This window comes from Oncorhynchus masou, chromosome 5, assembly GCF_036934945.1.
Source record: "Oncorhynchus masou masou isolate Uvic2021 chromosome 5, UVic_Omas_1.1, whole genome shotgun sequence".
NCBI classification, from domain to species: Eukaryota; Metazoa; Chordata; class Actinopteri; order Salmoniformes; family Salmonidae; genus Oncorhynchus; species Oncorhynchus masou.
In genome coordinates, this window is record NC_088216.1 from 37,270,960 (window position 1) to 37,297,107 (window position 26,148).

Here is a 26,148-nt window from a genome sequence, read left to right on the forward strand (position 1 = left end):
CATACACTCAATTAGTATTTGGTAGCATTGCCTTTAAATTGTTTAACTTGGGTCAGACATTTCAGGTAGCCTTCCACAAGCTTCCCACAATAAGTTGGGTGAATTTTGGCCCATTCCTTCTGACGTTTGGTGTAACTGAGTCAGGTTTGTAGGCTTCCTTGCTCACACACACTTTTTCAGTTCTGACGACAAATGTTCTATGGGATTGAGGACTGGGCTTTGTGATGGCCCCTCCAATACCTGGACTTTGTTGTCCTTAAGCCATTTTGCCACAACTTTGGAAGTATACTTGTGGTCATTGTCCATTTGGAAGAACCATTTGCGACCAAGCTTTATCTTCCTGGCTGATTTCTTGAGATGTTGCTTCAAATATATCCACATACTTCTCCTTCCTCATGATGTCATCGATTTTGTGAAGTGCACTAGCACCTCAGGCAGCAAAGCACACCCACAACATAATGCTGCCACCCCCGTGCTTCATGGTTGGGATGGTGTTCTTCGGCTTGTGAGACTCCCCCTTTTCCCTCCAAACATAACGATGGTCATTATGGCCGAACAGTTCTATTGTTGTTTCATCAGACCAGAGGACATTTCTCCAAAAAGTACGATCTTTGTCCCCATGTGCAGTTGCAAACCGTAGTCTGGCTTTTTTTGTGGCGGTTTTTGAGCAGTGGCTTCTTCCTTGTTGAGCCGCCTTTTAGGTGATTTTGATATAGGACTCATTTTACTGTGGATATAGATGGTTTTGTACATGTTTCCTCCAGCATCTTCACAAGGTCCTTTGCTGTTGTTCTGGGATTGATTTGCACTTTTCGCACCAAAGTACGTTCATCTCTGGGAGACAGACTGCGTCTCCTTCCTGAGTGGTATGATGGCTGTGTGGTCCGATGGTGTTTATACATGCGTACTATTGTTTGTACAGATGAACGTGGTACCTTCAGGTGTTTGGAAATTGCTCCCAAGAATGAACCAGACTTGTGGAGGTCTACATTTTTTTTCTGAGGTCTGGGCTGATTTCTTTTGATTTTCCCATGATGTCAAACAAATAGGCACCGAGTTTGAAGGTAGGCCTTGAAATACATCCACAGGTGCACCTCCAATTGACTCAAGTTATGTCAATTAGCCTATCAGAGGTTTCTGAAGAGCATGACATCATTTTCTGGAATTGTCCAAGCTGTTTAAAGGCACAGTCAACTTAGTTTATGTAAACTTCTGACCCACTGGAAATGTGATACAGTGAATTATAAGTGAAATAATTGGTCTTCTAAACAATTGTTGGAAAAATTACCCGTGTCATGCACAAAGTAGATGTCCTAACCGACTTAACAATAGTTTAACAAGAAATTTGTGGAGTGGTTGAAAAACGAGTTTTAATGACTTCAACTGTAAATGAACATTACATTCTCTACCATAAGCCTCCTCCAAAGTCATTTTAGAGAATATGGCAGTATTTCCAACCGGCCTCACAACCACAGACCACATGTAACCACGCCAGCCCAGGACCTCCACATCCGGTTTCTTCACTTGTGGGATCGTCTGTGATCAGCCACCTGGACAGCTGATGAAACTGAGTGTTTTTGTCTGTAATTAAGCCCTTTTGTGGGGGAAAAACTAAAGTGTTATTGGCTCCTTAGTGGGTGGGTTTTATGTCCTTCCAGGCCCCCCCATGGCTGCGCCCCTGCCCAGTGATGTGGAATCCATAGATTAGGGCCTAATTAAGTCATGTCAATTGACTGATTTCCTGTACGGTAACTCAGTAAAATCATTGAAATTGGTGCATGTTGCATTTACATTTTTGTTCAGCATACAATAATATAATTTATTCAAATGAGAACTTTTTAACTTGGACCTTGTCAACAGAATTATTAATATTTGACAAAAATAAAGGTAATAAAAACAGTACCATTGTAGTTCCCTTCCATTCCAAACAATAATACTTTTAGTATTTCGGTTAAAACATGGTACATGATCAGACTTTTTCAGCAGATGACTGTGGCTTAAGAATAGCCCTTGCCCAACCATAATCCTTGACCCAACACTTACTATTACACAAACCTTGGCCCTCTCAATAGCATTGATCTCATCACAAGTGCTTGCCATAACTCTGACCAAAAGTTCTTGATAAAAGGAATTCACAGATTTTCTTAGCTTAAAAAAGGAAACAAACAGTGCACAACTTGGCAAAAATGTTTAATTTAGGTGTTCCATTAAAATAAGGGAAAGTTGTGATAGGCAGGGTAGGAAGATGGACCAAAGAAAAACAGGAACCAGATCGCAAGGGACAGCCCTGTGTACAAACACACACAACCTATGGTATATCAGAGCATGTCAAACATAACATAATGCTGTCATATATTAGTTAATTTCCCCTTCTGAAGGTGGAATTTAGACAAAATTGACATTTTAAACATAGAAAATATGAAATCTGAAGCAGCATGTCAAATTACAAAATAGTGGGGTAAGTTGACAAACTCAGGAAAGCCATAAATTAAATAAACCTCACTGCCTGTAATTTGGAGTCTGAATACAATCAATTTATTCTCGCTTCACACACACATCAAATTCCATTACTCTGAGAAGCCCAAACACCCTAATAAATATATATTTTTTACTTCCTATAGTGTTAATGTTTCTTAAAGATGAAAATGAACAAACACTCACAGAGGCAGACATAATCTCACTCAAGTCACTTCAGTTTGAACAGATACAGTATAGACATATGACGAGAAATGTCATTGTGTTTTCAAAATGTAACTAGTTGGTTAGGTTGTCACATCAAAGAAAGATAACCGTGTGAACCATCACCCAGAGAAGCATTTCAAGGATACCTTGTGGAGTTGCCCTCATAGATATGTGCACGTTTGAAATCCAGAGTATCTGGAAGAATATTCATGATATAGTTCAATAAATCCTGCCCAAATTAAATTTAAGACCAACACCAATAGCCCTAAAGATGGGAATCAAATTCTCCCCGCTGGCCATAGCTATTAATAAATATCATGTACAATAGGTATATTTTAAGTGCATATTTTGATAAATGGATTAAATAATAGCGGATTGCCATGTAAACACATGACGCCAAGGGGATATTGTGCATCAACAACAAAAATGTATACAGGGTATTGTAATATCTTCCAACGTATTGTCGCACTACACATAAAACGGGTATGAGGTATTATAAATTCTATATTGAAGCTTATTGTCAGTGTTGAGGAGTCATTTTTACACTTTCTTTTCAATATATATTCTGTGCGCTAAGAGAAGGTGGGTGGAAGGAGTGAAGAAATGAGAACGAGTTGAGGGACCGTTTGGTCGCTCCAGAGATTTGGAGTTTTCAGTGGTCGAAGGTACAACATGCCATTGTCCCTCTTTAGGAGGCTGAGCTTGACAGTAAGCGAAAGGTTGTCAAGTTTTTTTAAGTCTCCGTTTATTCAGACTTTTCCTATTCCTTCCTGAAACACATACCATAGAGTTCTTATTTTCCACCTATAGAAGGTATGGAGTAAAAGCAGTGACTAGTTGGCGGCCCATGCCTCCAGATCCTTCATGTCGTCATCATCTTCCTCCTTTGCTGTAAGAATGAACCACATTCGATAAAATTAGTAAGATTTTTTTTTAATCGGCCTATAAAGATCGACAAAAAAACGTTCAGGTTTGAATAGAAGTCAGGTAGCGTTACACTGACTGGTGAAATACTGGTTGGAAACGGTAAAAACATTCTACTACTGGGAAGAATACCGTTTACAGGTAGATGTTTTCAGAATAAAAAAATGTGTGTGTGTACAGTATTTTATCATTTCAAATCAATTCCCGTCAGTGTACTTCAGAGACATGAGCTAGCATTAAAGCTGGCTAAGCTTTAGTGGCTAAGCCAATATATCCATTACCTGCTGGTCTTACAGGTAAGGATGTGGAGGGCACATTTGGCAGCGGTACATTATCTGTGCCAGTGATTTCCAGGAGGTTTTTGTCTAGTTCCTCCTGTTCCAGTTCTTCCAATTCTGCTAAGAGATCATCCTACACAAAGAAAGAAAAAATAATTAAGGGTTAGACAGGTCTATAATGTCCAAATACGATAAGGATACATTTCAAAACAACAACGATGAACACCTTTAGTCTGATTCGGTATGGCAGTGGTTCCCAGGCAGTGGTTCTCAAACTTGGGGTGTCAGAAATGTTCAGTTGTTCAACTAACCCATGTCAGCTAACGTTTTTAACCCATTGTGTTTGGGTATCACATGATATCACACAGATATCACGAACACACATAAGCCATGGTAAAATGTGTAGAATTTCAGGAGCTTTAAAGCTGCAACATTTTCTTTCTGGCAACAAGAGCAGTGTGCAATTTCTGTCATGGACAGAGCTTGTACCCATAGAAATAACCGTGACACAGGTTGCTGAGGTCTAATGGGTCGCGAGGTGGAGGTTTGGGACTAAGCCAATAAATGACAATATTCATCCAGACCATTGCCACCTAGGAAAAGTGTGGTGTGACCAGACCTTCTCAAATGGGGAGGTTGAAAAAGTTTGGGAAGCACTGCGGTAAAAAAAAACATCCTAGCTCAGTTTACCTCATCAAATTCCTCTCCGAACCCTACAGGTTTAGAAATAGCGTCAGAGATTTCTTGAGCCAGCTCCTGCTGCTCTGTGATGTCCTGCATTAAGTCATCCACTTTGTCTATGTCCCTATGGGCAAAAACACAAAAGACCATTTAATAATTCATAGCAAATTCAGGAAAGAATAATAGTGACATTTTGAAAGTTTTTCTGGCAGAAGCCATTTTATGATATTACTACACCATAATCTGACATTATGATTTCCAAACATTTACATGGAGAAGATGTAGGATAGAGATATGGAAAATCAACCTCACTGCAGATATTTATGGAAGTTACTTTGCATTCTGAATAATGAAGCGTGTATAATAAAGTGTGAAAATGCGTAACAGAGTGTACAAAAGATTATGAACACCTTCCTAATATTGAGTGGCACTCCTTTTTGCCCTCAGAACAGCATCAATTTTTCGGGGCATAGACTCTACAAGGTGCAGGGATGCTGGCCCATGTTGACTCCAATGCTTGGCTGGAAGTCCATTCGGTGGTGGACTATTCTTAATACACACGGGAAACTGTTGAGTGCGAAAAACCCAGCCACGTTAGGGTTCTTGACACACTCAAAAGGCACTTAAGTCCTTTGATTTGCCCATTCACACCCCAAATGGCACACGTTTAAGCCATGTCTCAAGGCTTAAAAATTCTTCTTTAGGTCTCTCCTGACTAAGCCCCATCTATGCCGGGCGGGCGGGTGGGGGTTCTACTAAGCGATATGGAATTGTTTTAAGAAGGTTATACCATACCGATCATTTAGCTATTTGATTTAGAATTTTTTTAAATATATAAAACAATTATTTGATCAAATACATTAGGCCTTACTATTAGCCCCTACAAACACAATGAGTAACAGATTCACTACATAGAACAGTCCCCCAAAATAATAACAGGGAAGTTTGTTCTCAAGTGTCTGTCCTATAGCTGAGGAACATATATATATATATATTTTTTACATGTATTCTTTGCACTAAACTGTTTCCATATTAATCCATTCTTTCTTTTTTTACTGGTACCGGGGGAACTTCAGACGAGTCTTGTGAGGCGTCCTACAGCAAAACAACCGGCATGTTTGTGAAAGTCGCACCTTTCATATTAGTGTGTAGCCCAAACTGTTCGGACGCTACAGACAGAAGTTGGCAGATCAGCTGTATCGACTTCAGAAGAGTCCCAAGATGCTTGTGAGGGTTGTAGAGCAAAAGGAACACCATAGTGTTTGAGAGAGTCTCCTCTTTCCATAGAGGGGTCATAATAGTTTATAGGTCAAACCGTTTGAACACCACATACGATTTTGTGAGAAGACCAATTTTCGGGATGTCTCATGGTCTGACAAACACCGCTCTAGCTCTAGCACGTTTCACCGCAGATGCGGAAGTGCAACGTTGGCGGATGTGGGGTGGATTGAGACGCAGCCAATGCAAAAAAACAAATATATCTTTAGCTTAAACTGACAGAATTATTTGATTTTGATTATGCTAATTAGATTTCAGCGTAGGAAATCGACTCTAGGGGTTTATCCTGTCTCCTCCCCTTCATCTACACTGATTGAAGTGAATTTAACAGGTGCCATCAATAAGGGATCATTGCATTCACCTGGTCAGTCTATGTCATGGAAAGAGCAGTTGCTCCTAATGTTTTGTACACTCAATATGTACCATTGACTTGCATTGGAATTGTGTAAACAAAACCAAAGTATTGGTTACTTTCATACCTGGTCCAGGGTAATTAAGTCCATATGTAATTTTGTAATTTGGGTGAAGAAAATACTCCAAGCCACAGCTCCATACTACTTGTCAAACAGAGAACTGATACTATATACTCGTTGTTAGGGTGGGATTGGGTTGGGGGGGGGTCCGTCGATGGCTTTTTACCACTTCTTTGGACTCCTTGTCTCACTCATTAGCTAGGTTTCTGCAAAATTAAAATATGAACCTTTTCCCAGTAGTGATGCGTTTCCATCAAATTAACTTGTTGCAGATAAAAGGCAGTGCATGAGGACGTAACACACGTAAAAATTACTTTAACGGTTAAAGTTAAATGGGTTTCATTGCATATTCAAGGTTTAGTCACACACACAAAAAATCCTAGACAAATGTGAAGTGGAACATTAATGTTGGCCGAGGTCAGAGGCACCTCAGAGGTGTGTGTGTGAGTGTCAAGGTTATTATAGTTATGTTTAAATGAGTTTTTATTTCTATTCATCTTGATACTCCCCATCCCGGATCCGGGATCGTGAATAAAGCCTCAGGCTCATTAGCATAACGCAACGTTAACGATTTCTGAAAATCGCAAATAAAATGAAAATAATGCGCCTGCTCTCAAGCTTAGCCCTTTCTTAACAACACTGTCATCTCAGATTTTCAAAATATGCTTTTGAACCATAGCAATTCACTAATTTGTGTAAGAGTATGCAAAGCTAGCTTAGCATTTTGAGTAGCATTTAGCACGCAACATTTTCACAAAAACCAGATAAATAAAATCATTTACCTTTGAAGAGCTTCGGATGTTTTCAATGAGGAGACTCTCAGTTACATAGCAAATGTTCAGTTTTTCCTGAAAGAATCTTTGTGTAGGAGAAATCGCTCCGTTTTGTACATCACATTTGGCTACCGAAACGAACTGAAAATTCAGTCACCAACAACGTCAAACTTTTTCCGAATTAACTCCATAATATCGACCGAAACATGGCAAACGTTGTTTGGAATCAATCCTCAAGGTGTTTTTTCACATATCTTCTTCATTGATATATTGTTCGTGGAAGCCTGCTTTCTTCTCTGAATTCCATGGAAAAATACTTGCAGCTGAGGTTTGCGCACCAATTTCGGCGCAGGACACCGGGCGGACACCTGGTAAATGTGGTCTCTTATGGTCAATCTTCCAATGATATGCCTACAAATACGTCACAATGCTGCAGACACCTTGGGGAAACGACAGAAAGGGCAGGCTCATTCCTCTCGCATTCACAGCCATATAAGGAGACAATGAAAAACGGAGCCTCAAAAATCCTGCTGATTTCCTGGATGCCGTTTCATCTTGGTTTTGCCTGTAGCTCACGTTCTAGGGCACGCACAGAGAATATCTTTGCAGTTCTGGAAACGTCAGAGTGTTTTCTTTCCAAAGCTATCAATTATATGCATAGTCGAGCATCTTTTTGTGACAAAATATCTTGTTTAAAACGGGAACGTTTTTCATCCAAAAATGAAATAGCGCCCCCAGAGTTTCAAGAGGTTAAGTTTCAGTAAGTTTTCAAGCCTGATTTAATAGTTTGTATTTAGTTTGAGTTTTTATTACATTTCTATTGTATTTTGTACTATTTTGTTTTTAGTTTTAGAGTTAGGAAAAGAAATTAGCAGATTTCTTCCCTGTTAGCTAGTGATAGCTGGTGATAGGCTTAGCTTCTGCATCACTATCTCCTGGCAGCATTAACCCGCCAGATTCAGAAGCTTGCAAACCTTATTAGAAAAAAAAGCTTGAAAACCACATTTGATTTTTGCCAAAAGTTTAGAGAAAAAAATCTGCAGCTGAACGTAATCCATGATGGTTTAAATTTAATTTAGTTTGAGTCAAAGTTAAGTTTCAGTATAGTTTTAGTTTTTCAAAACGGGTTTGTAAATTATTTTCTTTCAGTTTATTATTATAATAATAATAATAATAATAATAATAATAATAATAATAATAGTGACGGTGGCCCTTACATGTTTTCATGGGCTGCCTTCATGGCCTTGGCGGCAAAGCCCATGTTCTTCAGCACTTCGGTGTTGGTGTTGGCGTTCTCTAGCGCCTCCCTCTGGAACTCAATGGTGGACAGCGTGCCGTCGATCTGGCCCAACTGTTGCTCGTACCGCTTTTTCCGTTTCAAGGCCTGCAGAGCAGCTGGATGCAAGAGGAGAGGAAGGAGAAGTGACTGTGAGAGGTTGTGGGATGGGAATACTAATGGAGCAGAAAAGCCCTAAAGCACTGCAAGAGGAAATAGAAAATCTAACATTGTTGTTCAACTGACTCGTTTCTTTGGTTGGTTTTGGCTAAGTCAGTATTCACTGGCTGACCATGTATAAGCTTACAATAAGAAGGCTTACACAAGTTTACAATATGTACTTAATTGAGGTGAGACAGGCTGAAGTATCTTCGATGTGATAAGATGGTGTTACTTTGTAGCTTGTAGATTTCTGCATCACATCTTATTTGATTGAGCACATCTGTCACTCCAGACAATTTACATTTTTAAAAAATGCTGAAAGTACTTTTTGTAGACACCATTTTCCTGCAACATTTGTGACCAAAAATTCTACAAAATGTGTATTATGTCTTACTGTCCTGTGGCTTCAGCTTGCTTCTGTTTTTTGGGTTGAGCTAAGCTACTCCATAAACATAGGCTAGCTAGCATACTGACCTATTGATATGTCAGGGACATCACCTGATGTGCAAATATTTCCCCTGCTACTACAACTAAGGCAACCTGAAGGCACTACCACCAGCTTCACTACCACCCCATATAGTCCACTCGAGCATGTGGTTACCTATCATTTAGCCTCAGTTCCATGCTTCCTGCATGCATGATAATTCGGACGAGACTTAGGAGAATGGTAACGCGAGACTACCAATCAAGCACTGAAAGAATCAACTATATTGATTATCTGAACAGTCACATAGTTTGAAGGACTGCGTGAGCTAGACTGTATAACACCTCAATCAAAAGTTGCCTTAGAGATAGAAGCAGAAACATGCAAATCGACCGTCCAAGATCGGTTACAGCTTAAGCGCATTTCTAGAACAAAACTGAGGTGTGTCTATTTCTATTGCTTTAATGTTGTTTTACTATCTGACAGAGCGTAGGCCTCTATTTTACTGCACACAACCTAATCGTGTTATGTGTCAAGTCTAATCACCACTCCAATCATAGCTGCTCTACTATTACACCTCAACAATGTTTGGCCTGAGGGGAAAGGGTCCAAAGTTGCAATTGTGCCCCTTAAGTTGCACGCAGAGCGGCGGGCGGGTTGGCCCATTGATTTTCAATGAATCCTAGGCAGGGGGGCTCTGCAGTTCTCATGTCTGTGGAAGCCACTCAGCTGAGGGCGGAGAAAATAGTACGGGTTTTGAGCCCGACAAAATACACCTACATTGTGTAGAGACCAGCGATCCCGTTTGTTGTCAGCTCGAATGTTGGTCATTAAAACATTGATTTGGATGTCAAGATGAACTCCGCTCATTGGTCAACCATGCGCTGCAGCAGCTTAAGACTCCGCTAATTAAATCTTTAGGCCCTGTGCCAGAGGCGCAGCTTACCGGAGATAGCGCCACGAACCGCACCGCTTGCAAAACTGCTTGCGTCTAGCCGCCCTACTCCCATTGAAGTTTATGAGACCTTCACCTTTTCCCGCGGCCCATCTGTAAGCACCTATCTGGTTTATTCTCTATTATATAAATGGCGCCGTCTTTGATCAAATCACAGTAGAAAATGTAGCCTGTGTTGATACCTCAGCACGTACATCCAACTTGCCCACGCTAGCTAACTAGCGTTCTCATTTACAATTGTGACCTGGCCAAAATAAAGCAAAGCAGTTCGACACATACAACGACACAGAGTTACACATGGAGTAAAACAAACATACAGTCAATAATACAGTAAAAACAAATCTATATACGATGTGAGAAAATGAGGTGAGATAAGGGAGGTAAAGGCAAACAAAGGCCATGGTGGCAAAGTAAATACAATATAGCAAGTAAAACACTGGAATGGTACATTTGCAATGGAAGAATGTGGAAAGTAGAAATAAAAATAATGGGGTGCAAAGGAGCAAAATAAATAAATAAAATACAGTAGGGAAAGAGGTAGTTGTTTGGGCTAAATTATAGGTGGGCTATGTACAGGTGCAGTAATCTGTGAGCTGCTCTGACAGTTGGTGCTTAAAGCTAGTGAGGGAGATAAGTGTTTCCAGTTTCAGAGAATTTTGTAGTTCATTCCAGTCATTGGCAGCAGAGAACTGGAAGGAGAGGCGGCCAAAGAAAGAATTGGTTTTGGGGGTGACTAGAGATATACCTGCTGGAGCGTGTGCTACAGGTGGCAGATGCTATGGTGACCAGCGAACTGAGATAAGGGGGGACTTTACCTAGCATGGTCTTGTAGATGACATGGAGCCAGTGGGTTTGGCGACGAGTATGAAGCGAGGGCCAGCCAACGAGAGCGTACAGGTCGCAATGGTGGGTAGTATATGGGTCTTTGGTGATAAAACGGATTGCACTGTGATAGACTGCATCCAATTTGTTGAGTAGGGTATTGGAGGCTATTTTGTAAATGACATCGCCAAAGTCTAGGATTGGTAGGATGGTCAGTTTTACAAGGGTATGTTTGGCAGCATGAGTGAAGGATGCTTTGTTGCGAAATAGGAAGCCAATTCTAGATTTAACTTTGGATTGGAGATGTTTGATATGGGTCTGGAAGGAGAGTTTACAGTCTAACCAGACACCTAAGTATGTGTAGTTGTCCACGTATTCTAAGTCAGAGCCGTCCAGAGTAGTGATGTTGGACAGGCGGGTAGGTGCAGGTAGCGATCGGTTGAAGAGCATGCATTTAGTTTTACTTGTATTTAAGAGCAATTGGAGGCCACGGAAGGAGAGTTGTATGGCACTGAAGCTTGCCTGGAGGGTTGTTAACACAGTGTCCAAAGAAGGGCCAGAAGTATACAGAATGGTGTCGTCTGCGTAGAGGTGGATCAGACACTCACCAGCAGCAAGAGCGACCTCATTGATGTATATAGAGAAGAGAGTCGGTCCAAGAATTGAACCCTGTGGCACCCCCATAGAGACTGCCAGAGGTCCGGACAGCAGACCCTCCGATTTGACACACTGAACTCTATCAGAGAAGTAGTTGGTGAACCAGGCGAGGCAATCATTTGAGAAACCAAGGCTGTCGAGTCTGCCGATGAGGATGTGGTGATTGACAGAGTCGAAAGCCATGGCCAGATCAATGAATACGGCTGCACAGTAATGTTTCTTATCGATGGCGGTTAAGATATCGTTTAGGACCTTGAGCATGGCTGAGGTGCACCCATGACCAGCTCTGAAACCACATTGCATAGCAGAGAAGGTATGGTGAGATTCAAAATGGTCGGTAATCTGTTTGTTGACTTGGCTTTTGAAGACCTTAGAAAGGCATGGTAGGATAGATATAGGTCTGTAGCAGTTTGGGTCAAGAGTGTCCCCCCCTTTGAAGAGGGGGATGACCGCAGCTGCTTTCCAATCTTTGGGAATCTCAGACGACACGAAAGAGAGGTTGAAACAATAAAAATCATTGTTTTGTAATGAGCGTTGGACTAGTAACCGGAAGGTTTCAAGTTCAAACCCCGAGCTGACAAGGTACAAATCTGTCGTTCTGCCCCTGAACAGGCAGTTAACCCACTGTTCCGAGGCCGTCATTGAAAATAAGAATTTGTTCTTAACTGACTTGCCTAGTTAAATAAAGGTAAAATACATTTTAAAAAATCTAATTTTAGATTCATAATTTATCTTGTATGTAAATTGGTTTTTATGCATGCTTATGGTGTTATAGCGATTCACTTTTTGCATGTCGATAATGTTCATTTTGTCGTCGTGGTCACTGGTGGTAGTCGCTTGTGCGTTAAACAATGATGTACATATAAACCCTGGATTTCGATTGCTCTTTATGGCCAATGATAGGCTTTGAAACCACCGGTCATCAATATTGGCACTCCTGGGAAAGACCAGTACTCTATCAGAGTTCTAGAATAATTAAATGTTAAGGACAAAATTACATATTTAAAAAAATATAATGTGGGGACAGTAACATTAGTACTGTCATTAGTAATATAATTTTAAAGTATGCATTATGTATGTAATAGAATAATGCATTAGTATGTATTAGAATAAATGTGGCAATAACAAATAGTATGTAATAGAATAAATGTGGCAATAACAAATGTAGACATTAATGAATGCATTTCTATAGCTTCCAAGACGGTGGGGGAGTGTCAAGATGGAGGCACTGTGGCTTCAAAACAGTGCCTACTGTGTGTCATCTAGTGTAATATACACTACATTTCAAAAGTTTGGGGTCACTTAGAAATGTCCTTGTTTTTGAAAGAAAAGCTATTTTTTGTCCATTAAAATAACATAAAATTTATCAGAAATACAGTGTAGACATTGTTAATGTTGTAAATTACTATAATAGCTGAAAATGGGTGATTTTTTAATAGATTATCTACATAGGCGTACAGAGGCCCATTATCAGCAACCATCACTCCTGTGTTCCAAAGGCACGTTGTGTTAGCTAATCCAAGTTTATCATTTTAAAAGGCTAATTGATCATTAGAAAACCCTTTTGCAATTATGTTAGCACAACTGAAAACTGTTGTTCTGATTAAAGAAGCAATCAAACTGGCCTTCTTTAGACGAGTTGACCAGTCTCAATGTCAACGGTGAAGAGGCGACTCCGGGATGCTGGCCTTCTAAGCAGAGTTCCTATGTCCAGTGCCTGTGTTCTTTTGCCCATCTTAATCTTTTCTTTTTATTGGCCAGTCTGAGATATGTTGTTTTCTTCGCAACTCTGCCTAGAAGGCCAGCATCCCAGAGTCGCCTCTTCACTGTTGACGTTGAGGCTGGTGTTTAATGAAGCTGCCAGTTGAGGACTTGTGGGGCGTATGTTTCTCAAACTAGACACGCTAATATCCTTGTCCTCTTGCTCAGTTGTGCACCGGGGCCTCCCACTCCTCTTTCTATTCTGGTTAGAGCCAGTTTGCACTGTTCTGTGAAGGGAGTAGGGCAAATGGAGGAAGGAAAATGGCATCCCTTGAGAAGTCAAGAACAGGATGTCAGGAGAAGTGCAGTGTTATCATAAGGAGACGTATAGTGTATTCAGACCCCTTGACTTTACCCAATTTGTTATGTTACAGCCTTTTTCTAAAATGGAAATAAAAAGATATCTTTTTAAATCAACACACAATACCCCATAATGACAAAGCAAACCGTTTTTTTTTTTATCTTTGCAAAATGGATTTAAAAATCCTAAAATACCACATTTACCCTTTACTCAGTACTTTGTTGAAGCACCATTGGCAGCGATTACAGAGTCTTCTTGGGTTCTACAAACTTGGCACATCTGAATGCCACAAGGACATTCAGAGACTTGTCTCCAAGCCACTCGTGTTGTTTTGGCTGTGTGCTTAGGGTCGTTGTCCTGTTGGAAGAAAAACAACAACATTTGCCCCAGTTCTCATCAAGGATCTCTCGCCGTTCATCTTTCCCTCGGTCATGACTAGTCAACCAGTCCCTGCCACTGAAAAACATCCCCACAGCATGATCGTGCTACCACCAGGCTTCAAAGTAGGGATGGTACCAGGTTTCCTCCAGACGTGCCGCTTGGCATTCAGGCCAAAGAGTTCAATCTCAGTTTCATTAGACCAGAGAATCTTGTTTCCCCATGGTTTGAGAGTCTTTAGGTGCCTTTGTAGCAACCTCCAAGTGATGTGCCTTTTACTAAGGAGTGGCTTCTGTCTGGCCCCCTACTATAAAGGCCTGACTGGTGGAGTGCTGCAGAGATGAGAGAACCTTCCAGAAGGACAACCATCTCCACAGAGAAACTCTGAAGCTCTGTCAGAGTGACCATCAGTTTCTTGGTCAACTCCCTGATCAAAGGCCCTTCTCCCTCGATTGCTCAGTTTGTCCAGGTGGCCGGCTCTAGGAAGAGTCTTGGTGGTTCCAATTTTTTCCATTTAAAAATGGAGGCCACTGTGTTCTTTGAGATCATCAATGCTGCAGACATTTTGTTGGACCCTTCTCGGAGCTCTACGGACAATTCCTGCAACCTCATGGCTTGGTTTTTGCTCTGACATGCACTTATTCCATCACTTTTGGAATAAGGCTGTAACATACTCTTGAAATATGGAGGAGGAGTGGAGGGGGTAAAAGAGAGGCAGAGGAGGTTGAAGAGAGGGAGGAAGAGGCAGTACTTCAAATCAGATAAAATGGTGAAAAAAGGGAGATGGTTTGTTAAAAGAAGAATAGTAGAAAGTGTAAGTAGAGTGAGCGGTACGCCGGATCGAAGACGGGAGGAGAAATGGAAGTGATTGAGGGCAGAAGGTTTGGTGGGTGAAGTTCTTGAAACACGAGTCTTGCACCGAGGGTCTGGATAAAGAGCCTGTGACGGTCAATGTGACATTTTTTTTTTTTAAATGTACCCTTGCCTTTTGGCTGATCCATTGCGGTTTCAGGGTGGGCAAAACAGAGTTGTTGTTGTGGAATCAGTGAAGGTAACCAATAGTGGTCTGGTGATAATTGTTTGTGTTTCTGCTGGTCAGAGGGAGCAGGCACATCGCGTTAAACGAATGCGGATAAGAGATGTGAATTGTTTTGCTCTCAAGAAAAGGGTGCCACTGAAAATAGATTACTGGAGGTAGCGGTAAATGTGAAAGTTGACCAACTGAAGGGGAAAGTTTCCCGGTGTTTGTGATGCTCGTCATTTGGTGCGATGCAGACGGGGTGGCATGAGTGGTGAAACAGAAGAGTCGCTGTCTGTTCTTTTGAGTTTTGATGTTCTATAAGTTATCCTGTATGAGCTTTTGCTCCAAATACATTGCATTGTTACAGGTGTCAAGCTTATGTGCATGTGGCAGCAGTGTGTAAGAGAGAGGTTCCTAGATGTGAGAAGTGTGCAGAAGGGCATGAGACAAAGGAGTACTTCCGGCGCCGACAGAGATGGCCGCCTGGCTTTGCGTTCCTAGGAAACTATGCAGTTTTTTTGTTTTTTTTACGTGTTATTTCTTACATTAGTACCCCAGGTCATCTTAGGTTTCATTACATACAGTCGAGAAGAACTACTGAATATAAGATCAGCGTCAACTCACCATCAGTACGACCAAGAATATGTTTTTCGCGACGCGGATCCTGTGTTCTGCCTTACAAACAGGACAACGGAATGGATCGCATGCAGCGACCCAAAAAAACAACTCCGAAAAAGAGGGAAATGAGGCGGTCTTCTGGTCAGACTCCGGAGACGGGCACACCGTGCACCACTCCCTAGCATTCTTCTTGCCAATGTCCAGTCTCTTGACAACAAGGTTGATGAAATCCGAGCAAGGGTAGCATTCCAGAGGGACATCAGAGACTGTAACGTTCTGTGCTTCCCCGAAACATGGCTCACTGGAGAGATGCTATCCGAAGCAGTGCAGCCAACCAACGGGTTTCTCCACGCATCGCGCCGACAGAAACAAACACCTTTCTGGTAAGAAGAGGGGCGGGGGCGTATGCCTTATGGCTAACGAGACATGGTGTGATGAAAGAAACATACAGGAGCTCAAATCCTTCTTTTCACCTGATTTAGAATTCCTCACAATCAAATGTAGACCGCATTATTTACCAAGAGAATTCTCTTCGATTATAATCACAGCCGTATATACCCCCCCCCCCCCCCAAGCAGACACATCGATGGCTCTGAATGAACTTTATTTAACTCTTTGCAAACTGGAAACCATTTATCCGGAGGCTGCATTCATTGTAGCTGGGGATTTTAACAAGGCTAATCTGAAAACAAGACTCCCTAAATTTTATCAGCATATCAATTGCGCAACCAGGGGTGGAAAAACCTTGGATCATTGTTACTCTAACTTCCGCGACACATATAAGGCCCTGCCCCGCCCCCCTTTCGGAAAAGCTGACCACGACTCCATTTTGCTGATCCCTGCCTACAGACAGAAACTGAAACAAGAAGCTCCCACGCTGAGGTCTGTCCAACGCTGGTCCGACCAAGCTGACTCCACACTCCAAGACTGCTACCATCAAGTGGACTGGGACATGTTTCGTATTGCGTCAGATAACAACATTGACGAATACGCTGAATTCGGTGTGCGAGTTCATTAGAACGTGCGTTGAAGATGTCGTTCCCATAGCAACGATTAAAACATTCCCTAACCAGAAACCGTGGATTGATGGCAGCATTCGTGTGAAACTGAAAGCGCGAACCACTGCTTTTAATCAGGGCAAGGTGACCGGAAACATGACCGAATACGAACAGTGCAGCTATTCACTCCGCAAGGCTATCAAACAAGCTAAGCGTCAGTACAGAGACAAAGTAGAATCTCAATTCAACGGCTCAGACACAAGAGGCATGTGGCAGGGTCTACAGTCAATCACGGACTATAGGAAGAAATCCAGCCCAGTCACGGACCAGGATGTCTTGCTCCCAGGCAGACTAAATAACTTTTTTGCCCGCTTTGAGGACAATACAGTGCCACTGACACGGCCTGCAACGGAAACATGCGGTCTCTCCTTCACTGCAGCCGAGGTGAGTAAAACATTTAAACGTGTTAATCCTCGCAAGGCTGCAGGCCCAGACGGCATCCCCAGCCGCGCCCTCAGAGCATGCGCAGACCAGCTGGCTGGTGTGTTTACGGACATATTCAATCAATCCCTATACCAGTCTGCTGTTCCCACATGCTTCAAGAGGGCCACCATTGTTCCTGTTCCCAAGAAAGCTAAGGTAACTGAGCTAAACGACTACCGCCCCGTAGCACTCAGTTCCGTCATCATGAAGTGCTTTGAGAGACTAGTCAAGGACCATATCAGCTCCACCCTACCTGACACCCTAGACCCACTCCAATTTGCTTACCGCCCAAATAGGTCCACAGACGATGCAATCTCAACCACACTGCAAATTGCCCTAACCCATCTGGACAAGAGGAATACCTATGTGAGAATGCTGTTCATCGACTACAGCTCGGCATTCAACACCATAGTACCCTCCAAGCTCGTCATCAAGCTCGAGACCCTGGGTCTCGACCCCGCCCTGTGCAACTGGGTACTGGACTTCCTAACGGGCCGCCCCCAGGTGGTGAGGGTAGGTAACAACATCTCCTCCCCGCTGATCCTCAACACTGGGGCCCCACAAGGGTGCGTTCTGAGCCCTCTCCTGTACTCCTTGTTCACCCACGACTGCGTGGCCACGCACGCCTCCAACTCAATCATCAAGTTTGCGGACGACACAACAGTGGTAGGCTTGATTACCAACAACGCCGAGACGGCCTACAGGGAGGAGTTGAGGGCCCTCGGAGTGTGGTGTCAGGAAAATAACCTCACACTCAACGTCAACAAAACTAAGGAGATGATTGTGGACTTCAGGAAACAGCAGAGGGAACACCCCCCTATCCACATCGATGGAACAGTAGTGGAGAGGGTAGCAAGTTTTAAGTTCCTCGGCATACACATCACAGACAAACTGAATTGGTCCACTCACACAGACAGCATCGTGAAGAAGTCGCAGCAGCGCCTCTTCAACCTCAGGAGGCTGAAGAAATTCGGCTTGTCACCAAAAGCACTCACAAACTTCTACAGATGCACAATCGAGAGCATCCTGGCGGGCTGTATCACCGCCTGGTACGGCAACTGCTCCGCCCTCAACCGTAAGGCTCTCCAGAGGGTAGTGAGGTCTGCACAACGCATCACCGGGGGCAAACTACCTGCCCTCCAGGACACCTACACCACCCGATGTTACAGGAAGGCCATAAAGATCATCAAGGACATCAACCACCCGAGCCACTGCCTGTTTACCCCGCTATCATCCAGAAGGCGAGGTCAGTACAGGTGCATCAAAGCTGGGACCGAGAGACTGAAAAACAGCTTCTATCTCAAGGCCATCAGACTGTTAAACAGCCACCACTAACATTGAGTGGCTGCTGCCAACACACTGACACAACTCCAGCCACTTTAATAATGGGAATTGATGGGAAATGATGTAAATATATCACTAGCCACTTTAAACAATGCTACCTTATATAATGTTACTTACCCTACATTATTCATCTCATATGCATACGTATATACTGTACTCTATATCATCGACTGCATCCTTATGTAATACATGTATCACTAGCCACTTTAACTATGCCACTTTGTTTACATACTCATCTCATATGTATATACTGTACTCGATACCATCTACTGTATCTTGCCTATGCTGCTCTGTACCATCACTCATTCATATATCCTTATGTACATATTCTTTATCCCCTTACACTGTGTATAAGACAGTAGTTTAGGAATTGTTAGTTAGATTACTTGTTGGTTATTACTGCATTGTCGGAACTAGAAGCACAAGCATTTCGCTACACTCGCATTAACATCTGCTAACCATGTGTATGTGACAAATAAGATTTGATTTGTGTAGCATTGGGGAAAGTAATGGTAAGTGTTAATTTTAGGGGTGGAAAACACTGCACACTGCTGCTCATGCTCCCAGGTGATATTTATTTATAACAATGTCTCGACCCTTAGGTCTTCCTCAGGCATCCATATACAGGTGGGGGTGGAAGGTCCTATATGTAGGGGCAGTACACAGTGACATCACTTCCTGAACCAGGAGGTAAAAAGGAGGTTCACAATATTAACATTCAATGCATCAAAACATATGATCATAAACAAGAAACATGATCAATATTTACAGTAATATACATACAATATTCAACTGGTAGGGTATTTTTTGAATATTAAAAAACAATCTCAATTGTGACAGACAGCAGGTCAGCCACCAGAGGGAGACTCATCGAGGCCTGGTTACAGACGGAGTATACATCGAGGCGATGGCTCCCTCTGCTGGACGTGCCAGGTCTAGACTGGCTCTCCGGCCAGGACTAATTGGGGCTGATTGTGGTTTGTGAGTAATCAAGGGCCGATTGCTCACCAGCTGGACGAGTCCCATAAAGCTGCCAGAAGGGCAGCACACGGGAGAAGGGACTGGGGGAAGAAAGGTTACTCCCGTATAGTTAGTGACTGTTCCAGAGGTAAAAGGAGGGAGTTCAGTTTTGTGTTCCCCACAGGATACAGCAAGACCCAGAGCCCAGAAGACGGTATCCCGGAGAGGGTTTCATGGGGGGAGACCTATTCTTTTCTTTTGGTTTATTATTCAAATAAACACTCTTGAAACCGAGCTAATCCTACTCTGTCCATGTCTGATCTGTGTAAACGTTTTGACCAAACCCCCTGGTCTGCCACACTATATATACACACACTACCGGTCAAAAGTTTAAGAACACCTACTCATTCAGGGGTTTTTCCTTTATTTTTACAATGATCTACATTGTAGAATAATAGTGAAGACATCAAAACAATGAAATAACCTATAAAATCATGTAGTAACCACAGAGAAGGAAAAGCAGCCGACAAGTGCTCAGCATATGTGGGAACTCCTTCAAGACTGTTGGAAAAGCATTCCAGGTGAAGCTGGTTGAGAGAATGCCAAGAGTGAGCAAAGCTGTCATAAAGGCAAAGGGTGGCTATTTGAAGAATCTCAAATATAAAATATATTTAGATTTGTTTAACACTTTTTTGGTTAGTACATGATTCTATGTGTTATTTCATAGTTTTGATGTCTTCACTATTATTCTACAGTGTAGAAAATTGTAAAAAGAAAAACACCACTTCAGCAGCATCTGGTCTCCTATCCAGGGACCTATCAGGTTCCCGAGCCTGTGTAGTAGAGGTCCACCGATTAATTAGGGCGATTCCAAGTTTTAATAACAAATCGGTAATCTGCATTTTTGGATGCCGATTACATTGCACTGCACGAGGAGACTGTGTGGCAGGCTGACCACCTGTTACGCGATTGCAGCAAGGAGCCAAGGTAAGTTGCTAGCTAGCATTGAACTTATCTTAACATAATCACTAGCTAACTATACATGGTTGATGAAATTACTAGTTTAACTAGCTTGTCCTGCGTTGCAAATAATCAATGCGGTGCCTGTTAAAATCATCAATGCCTTTCTTAAAATCAAAACACAAGTATATATTCTTTTTTTAAACCGGCATATTTAGTTAAAAGAAATTCATATTGGCAGGCAATATTAACTAGGGAAATTGTGTCACTTCTCTGGCATTCTATGTAAGTAGAGTCAGGGTATATGCAGCAGTTTGGGCCGCCTGGCTCGTTGCAAACTGTGTGAAGACCATTTCTTCCTAACAAAGACCATAATTAATTTGCCAGAATTTTACATAATTATGACCTAACACTGAAGGTTGTGCAAAGTAACAGCAATATTTAGACTTATGGATGCCACCCGTTCGATAAAATACGTAAGCATTCATTCAAACAGAACTTTCCAATGCTTGAAGCACAGCGCTTTTTATGACTTCAGTGCTGTTTAAGCCTATCAACTCCTGCCATTAGGCTGGCAATACTATAGCGCCTATAAGAACATCCAATAGTCAAAGGTATATGAAATACAAATGGTATAGAGAAAAATAGTCCTATAATAACAACAACCTAAAACATCTTAACTGGGAATATTGAAGACTCATGTTAAAAGGAACCGCCAGCTTTCATAGGTTCTCATGTTCTAAGCAAGGAACTTAAAATGTTAGCTTTTAAACATGGCACATATTGCACTTTTACTTTCTTCTCCAACACTGTGTTTTTGCATTATTTAAACCAAATTGAACATGTTTCATTATTTATTTAAGACTAAATAGATTTTTATTAAGTTAAAATAAGTGTTCATTCAGTATTGTCCATTCTGTATACTTCTGGCCCTTCTTTGGACACTGTGTTAATAACCCTCCAGGCAAGCTTCAATGCCATACAACTCTCCTTCCGTGGCCTCCAATTGCTCTTAAATACAAGTAAAACTAAATGCATGATCTTCAACCGATCGCTACCCGCTCCTACCCGCCTGTCCAAAATCACTACTCTGGACGGCTCTGATTTAGAATACGTGGACAACTACAAATACTTAGGTGTCTGGTTAGACCGTAAACTCTCCTTCCAGACCCATATCAAATATCTCCAATCCAAAGTTAAATCTAGAATTGGCTTCCTATTTCGCAACAAAGCATCCTTCACTCATGCTGCCAAACATACCCTTGTAAAACTGACCATCCTACCAATCCTCGACTTTGGCGATGTCATTTACAAAATAGCCTCCAATACCCTACTCAACAAATTGGATGCAGTCTATCAGAGTGCAATCCGTTTTGTCACCAAAGCCCCATATACTACCCACCATTGCGACCTGTACGCTCTCGTTGGCTGGCCCTCGCTTCATACTCGTCGCCAAACCCACTGGCTCCATGTCATCTACAAGACCCTGCTAGGTAAAGTCCCCCTTATCTCAGCTCGCTGGTCACCATAGCATCTGCCACCTGTAGCACACGCTCCAGCAGGTATATCTCTCTAGTCACCCCCAAAACCAATTCTTTCTTTGGCCGCCTCTCCTTCCAGTTCTCTGCTGCCAATGACTGGAACGAACTACAAAAAGCACTGAAACTGGAAACACTTATCTCCCTCACTAGCTTTAAGCACCAACTGTCAGAGCAGCTCACAGATTACTGCACCTGTACATAGCCCACCTATATTTTAGCCCAAACAACTACCTCTTTCCCTACTGTATTTAATTTATTTATTTTGCTCCTTTGCACCCCATTATTTTTATTTCTACTTTGCACATTCTTCCATTGCAAATCTACCATTCCAGTGTTTTACTTGCTATATTGTATTTACTTTGCCACCATGGCCTTTGTTTGCCTTTACCTCCCTTATCTCACCTCATTTGCTCACATCGTATATAGACTTGTTTATACTGTATTATTGACTGTATGTTTGTTTTGCTCCATGTGTAACTCTGTGCCGTTGTATGCGTCAAACTGCTTTGCTTTATCTTGTCCAGGTCGCAATTGTAAATGAGAACTTGTTCTCAACTTGCCTACCTGGTTAAATAAAGGTGAAATAAATAAATAAATAAATAAAAAATGGTTGTAATTGTCATTATTACACACACACACACACACACACACACACACACACACACACACAAAAAAGAAATTGGCAGATTAATCGGTATCGGCTTTTTTGGTCCTCCAATAATTGGTCTCGGTGTTGAAAAATCATAAAAATCGGTCGACCTCTACTGTGTAGGGACCTGAAAATACATTTAAATCCAATTGAAGGAGTAGTTTTTTTGTTTGAAATTCAGGGTAGTAGCATGAATTTGGTTAGTGTTTTTGGTAATCAGTATGAGTTTTATTCATCCAAAATATATTTTACTACCCTGTACAGTAGGTGGCGGCAACACACCTTGTAAGTTTAGTCTGCCAAATCAAATTTATTGGGCACATACACAAGGTTAGCAGATGTTAATGCGAGTGTAGGGAAATGCTTATAACTAAATGCTGCATAGTTTCCTAAGGACTCGAAGCAAGGCGACCATCTCTATCTGCGCCATCTTGGCAATAAACCACAAAGACGACGAGAGACAAGTGGGGGTACACAGCGGCGTTCCACTGTCTGTTTGAAAAGTGCTTCAGAGTTGGTTCAGGGAATACTTTCCATGACCAAATATTCCTTGTGTCTACCTCGACACTATGTTGTCAATTATTCTGAATTTTGATCGGGTTGTTAGAGTACATGATACATTTAGGTTTTAACTAAAGCAAACATTCCTCACTGAAAGGCTTGCAGGAACAGCCACTTTAATGACAATCAGGTTGTAGGCTTGTTTGTACAACAGTGTGTTACCTATTCAGAATAGTTAAGGTAACAAGTCACTTAGGAAGAGGCACAAAGTCTTAGGACCATGTCGTCCATGACATGATGTACAACATCAGGGGCCATGAAATGGCTTCAGAGTAGGCTGGACAATAGAACGAGTCAAAATTCACCCAAGGATGAAAAAAATGGCAAAATAACATTGGCTAAACAGGAACACTGGCACGAGCCCATAGCAAATGAATGGAATCTAATGTTCGCAGAGCCTGTTTTGTCTAAATGACACCAACCTTTTGTTAAGGCCTTTTTATTTAACCACTACAATCTGTTCCTAGGACAAAACTGGGGGGAAAAAGCACTTGTGTTGAAGGTAAACATCCGCACCTCTATGGTGCCAAGTGTGCTTATGTCTGCATAACGAGAAAGTAGGGGGAAAATGGAAACTTTTGACTAGTTCTGATCTAGCGATCGATGAAAGCAGAGTGCGCTGCCCAATCTTATGTAATTAGGAAGAGGAGATTATCCGGATAAAAATGGTGTCCGACTTGAAAAAAAAACTAAATATACACATTGTGAGATATTTGGCAAAATATACCAGCATGCCTCTCCATAGGAAAACAATGGGGGGAGCTCAGCGTTCCAATGGCAAAAGTTATTTTGGGGCTAGCATTTGATACATACCCTGCCCAGCCTTACATAATTAGAAAAATTAGATTCTCATGATTAAAAGTGTTCAGTTTGTACAAAAAAAAATCTAAATATACACATTTGCAAGATATTTGGCAAAATAGAGAGACATACCTATTTTCCCTATAGGAAACAATGGGACGAATTCAGGGTTCCATGAGTCATTTTTTTGTTGTTGTTTACATTTGAACGAACAGCAATGTGGGCAGGTCTCATTGCCAACAATAGTAAAACAAGCAGTGTGACGTGACACAGTAGGCTGGGAATAGAACCGAAGGATGGCGAGTTAGTGCCACTGTACTCAATAGAACTAATAGGAGCTGGCAGGGTGAAAAATACCCTAAAATAATGCCTGTTTTTTCGTGATTACTCAAACTACGGCGGATGCAATTAAGTAGTTTTGTTTTAATCAGAAAAATGCATTGTGTCCAGCCTATTTAGATAAGTAACGTTAGCCTGCAAGTTTCACTGATAAGGGTATAGCTAGCTAGTACAGTAGGCTACATAGCTATATAATGTAGGCTAGCTAGCTACTAACCTATAAATAAAACAGCAATATTTTTACGTTATCAAATCAGTAAGATATTTAAACACCTGGCATATTTCTCAATAATTGGCAACCTACCATACTCGGCTAGATAGCTAGCTACAGGCTCACACACAGGCTTTAAGTTAGCAGCTAGCGTTAGCTCGAACTAACTCGCTAACTATCAACTTCCTTCTTCCTGTCAAGTTGTTGGCTAACAAGCGAGCCAGACAGCTAATACACTAAGAGCGCATCTCTGATAGGCCTCACCTCTTTTATTTTTTGTGCCATTCTTTTTCGCAGTGAGGAGTTCCTGGTCAATCTTTTTCTCCAAAAATTCCTGCTTCTTCGTCAACATTTCCTCTGTGTCTCGAAGTCGCTGAATCGCCTCCTGGGGGCTAGTCATTTTATCCCCTTTACCTCCAGTGCCAAATAACTTCCCGAACAAAGACATCTTTGCGCTAAATAACAACAATGATTTATACTACAAGTGCAATACAGTAGCAATTAACAGAATTCAACAAATGTTAGAAACTAGTCTCGTATCTTTTCACTCGCACAGCTGAACTGATGTTGTTGATATTTCTTCTTGATCTTTCTGACCAGGCCCAGAGATACTGTGTTAGAGAGAATTCCGATCTGGAAGCACGGTTTCGACTGCTCCTACAGTTTTGCTTTGGTACTGCAGTTTAACTGACGCCCGGCTCAGAACGACAAAATAGAAAGACAGACGGCCACATAGAGAAATGGGGGGCAGTGAGTGTTCTGTCTTTTTTTTTTTTTTTTTTTAATTGGAGAAAATCAGTTTACATATAAGAAGGATACAAACATACAACGATAACATACACTAGGTAACATATACATACGTATAACAAATGGCAGATTCTACAAAGACCTTAAAAGGTGCTCACATATTTATTGTTTTAACAGCTTTCGTTCTGTCATTATGCACTAGTGATGTGCGGGTTGACTCATAACTAGGCTGGACACATGACAATTTTAACAACGCTTTTTCTGATTATTATTATTCATTGCATCTGCCATGAAGCCCAGTTTCATAATACTTCCATATGTCCCAACTGCTTGCTTTTTGAAGTAATTGCAAAAAAAAACAGGCCTTATTTTAGGGTAATATGCCAGCTCCTATTAGTTCAACAGAGCACATTATCACTTAACGTAGAACTGACTGACAGCATTTTAGCAACATGCAATCTTATTCAGATCTGATCATATACACCCCCAGGAAGAATGACGTTTTAAAAAACATTTTATGACAAGTGAGCACTTAGATATGGTCATTTTCACAAATTCTTAAAATGTTTGGTAATTACTTATACTGAGGCGTTTGTGAAAGTTCTATAGCAATTCAGAGTGGGAAAGCGGACATGGGTTTTGACAATTAAATTGCAGTAAATAAAACTGAATAAAAACATCTGTCTCATCCAGTCTACGCAAACAGGTGTGCCATAGCCAATCAGAGCTACAGTAGGACTTTATTTTCCACACAGGCCTGCCATCATTCACTTTGAACTGGATCGCGTGTTTACAGGCAGTTGCAACAGAGCGACTTTAGATCATTAGAACACATTAGCCAAAAAATACACCAGGATGGATTTCTGCAAATATGTCAATACCACTTGAGAGTCCTCTTTACAGTCCTATTGATCAAACAACCATGAAAAGGTAGTCTCTCCCCCTCAGTTACGCACATCAACAACAAAAAGATCAACAACTAATGCTAGCCAGAGAAAGATGAGCTAAAATCTAACGAAGGAACATTAGATAAACCCTCTTAAACTTTTTTCAGTTAGTTGGCCGTCAAAATTGCACTGATAAACAATGA

The 26,148-nt window shown here is 41.6% G+C and overlaps 1 protein-coding gene across 1 annotated transcript; it reads right to left on the bottom strand.

Moving 5' to 3' along the window:
* Positions 1–2,174: 2,174 nt before the first annotated feature.
* On the bottom strand, positions 2,175–24,961 carry LOC135539542 (charged multivesicular body protein 4b-like). The gene is made up of 5 exons (XM_064965473.1): positions 24,576–24,961; positions 8,307–8,484; positions 4,575–4,689; positions 3,888–4,017; positions 2,175–3,571 (listed from the first exon to the last, which is right to left on the bottom strand). Exons 1-5 carry the CDS (start codon positions 24,757–24,759, stop codon positions 3,516–3,518), a joined length of 663 nt encoding a protein of 220 aa, XP_064821545.1. The 5' UTR covers positions 24,760–24,961; the 3' UTR covers positions 2,175–3,515.
* Between the last annotated feature and the right edge of the window lie 1,187 nt (positions 24,962–26,148).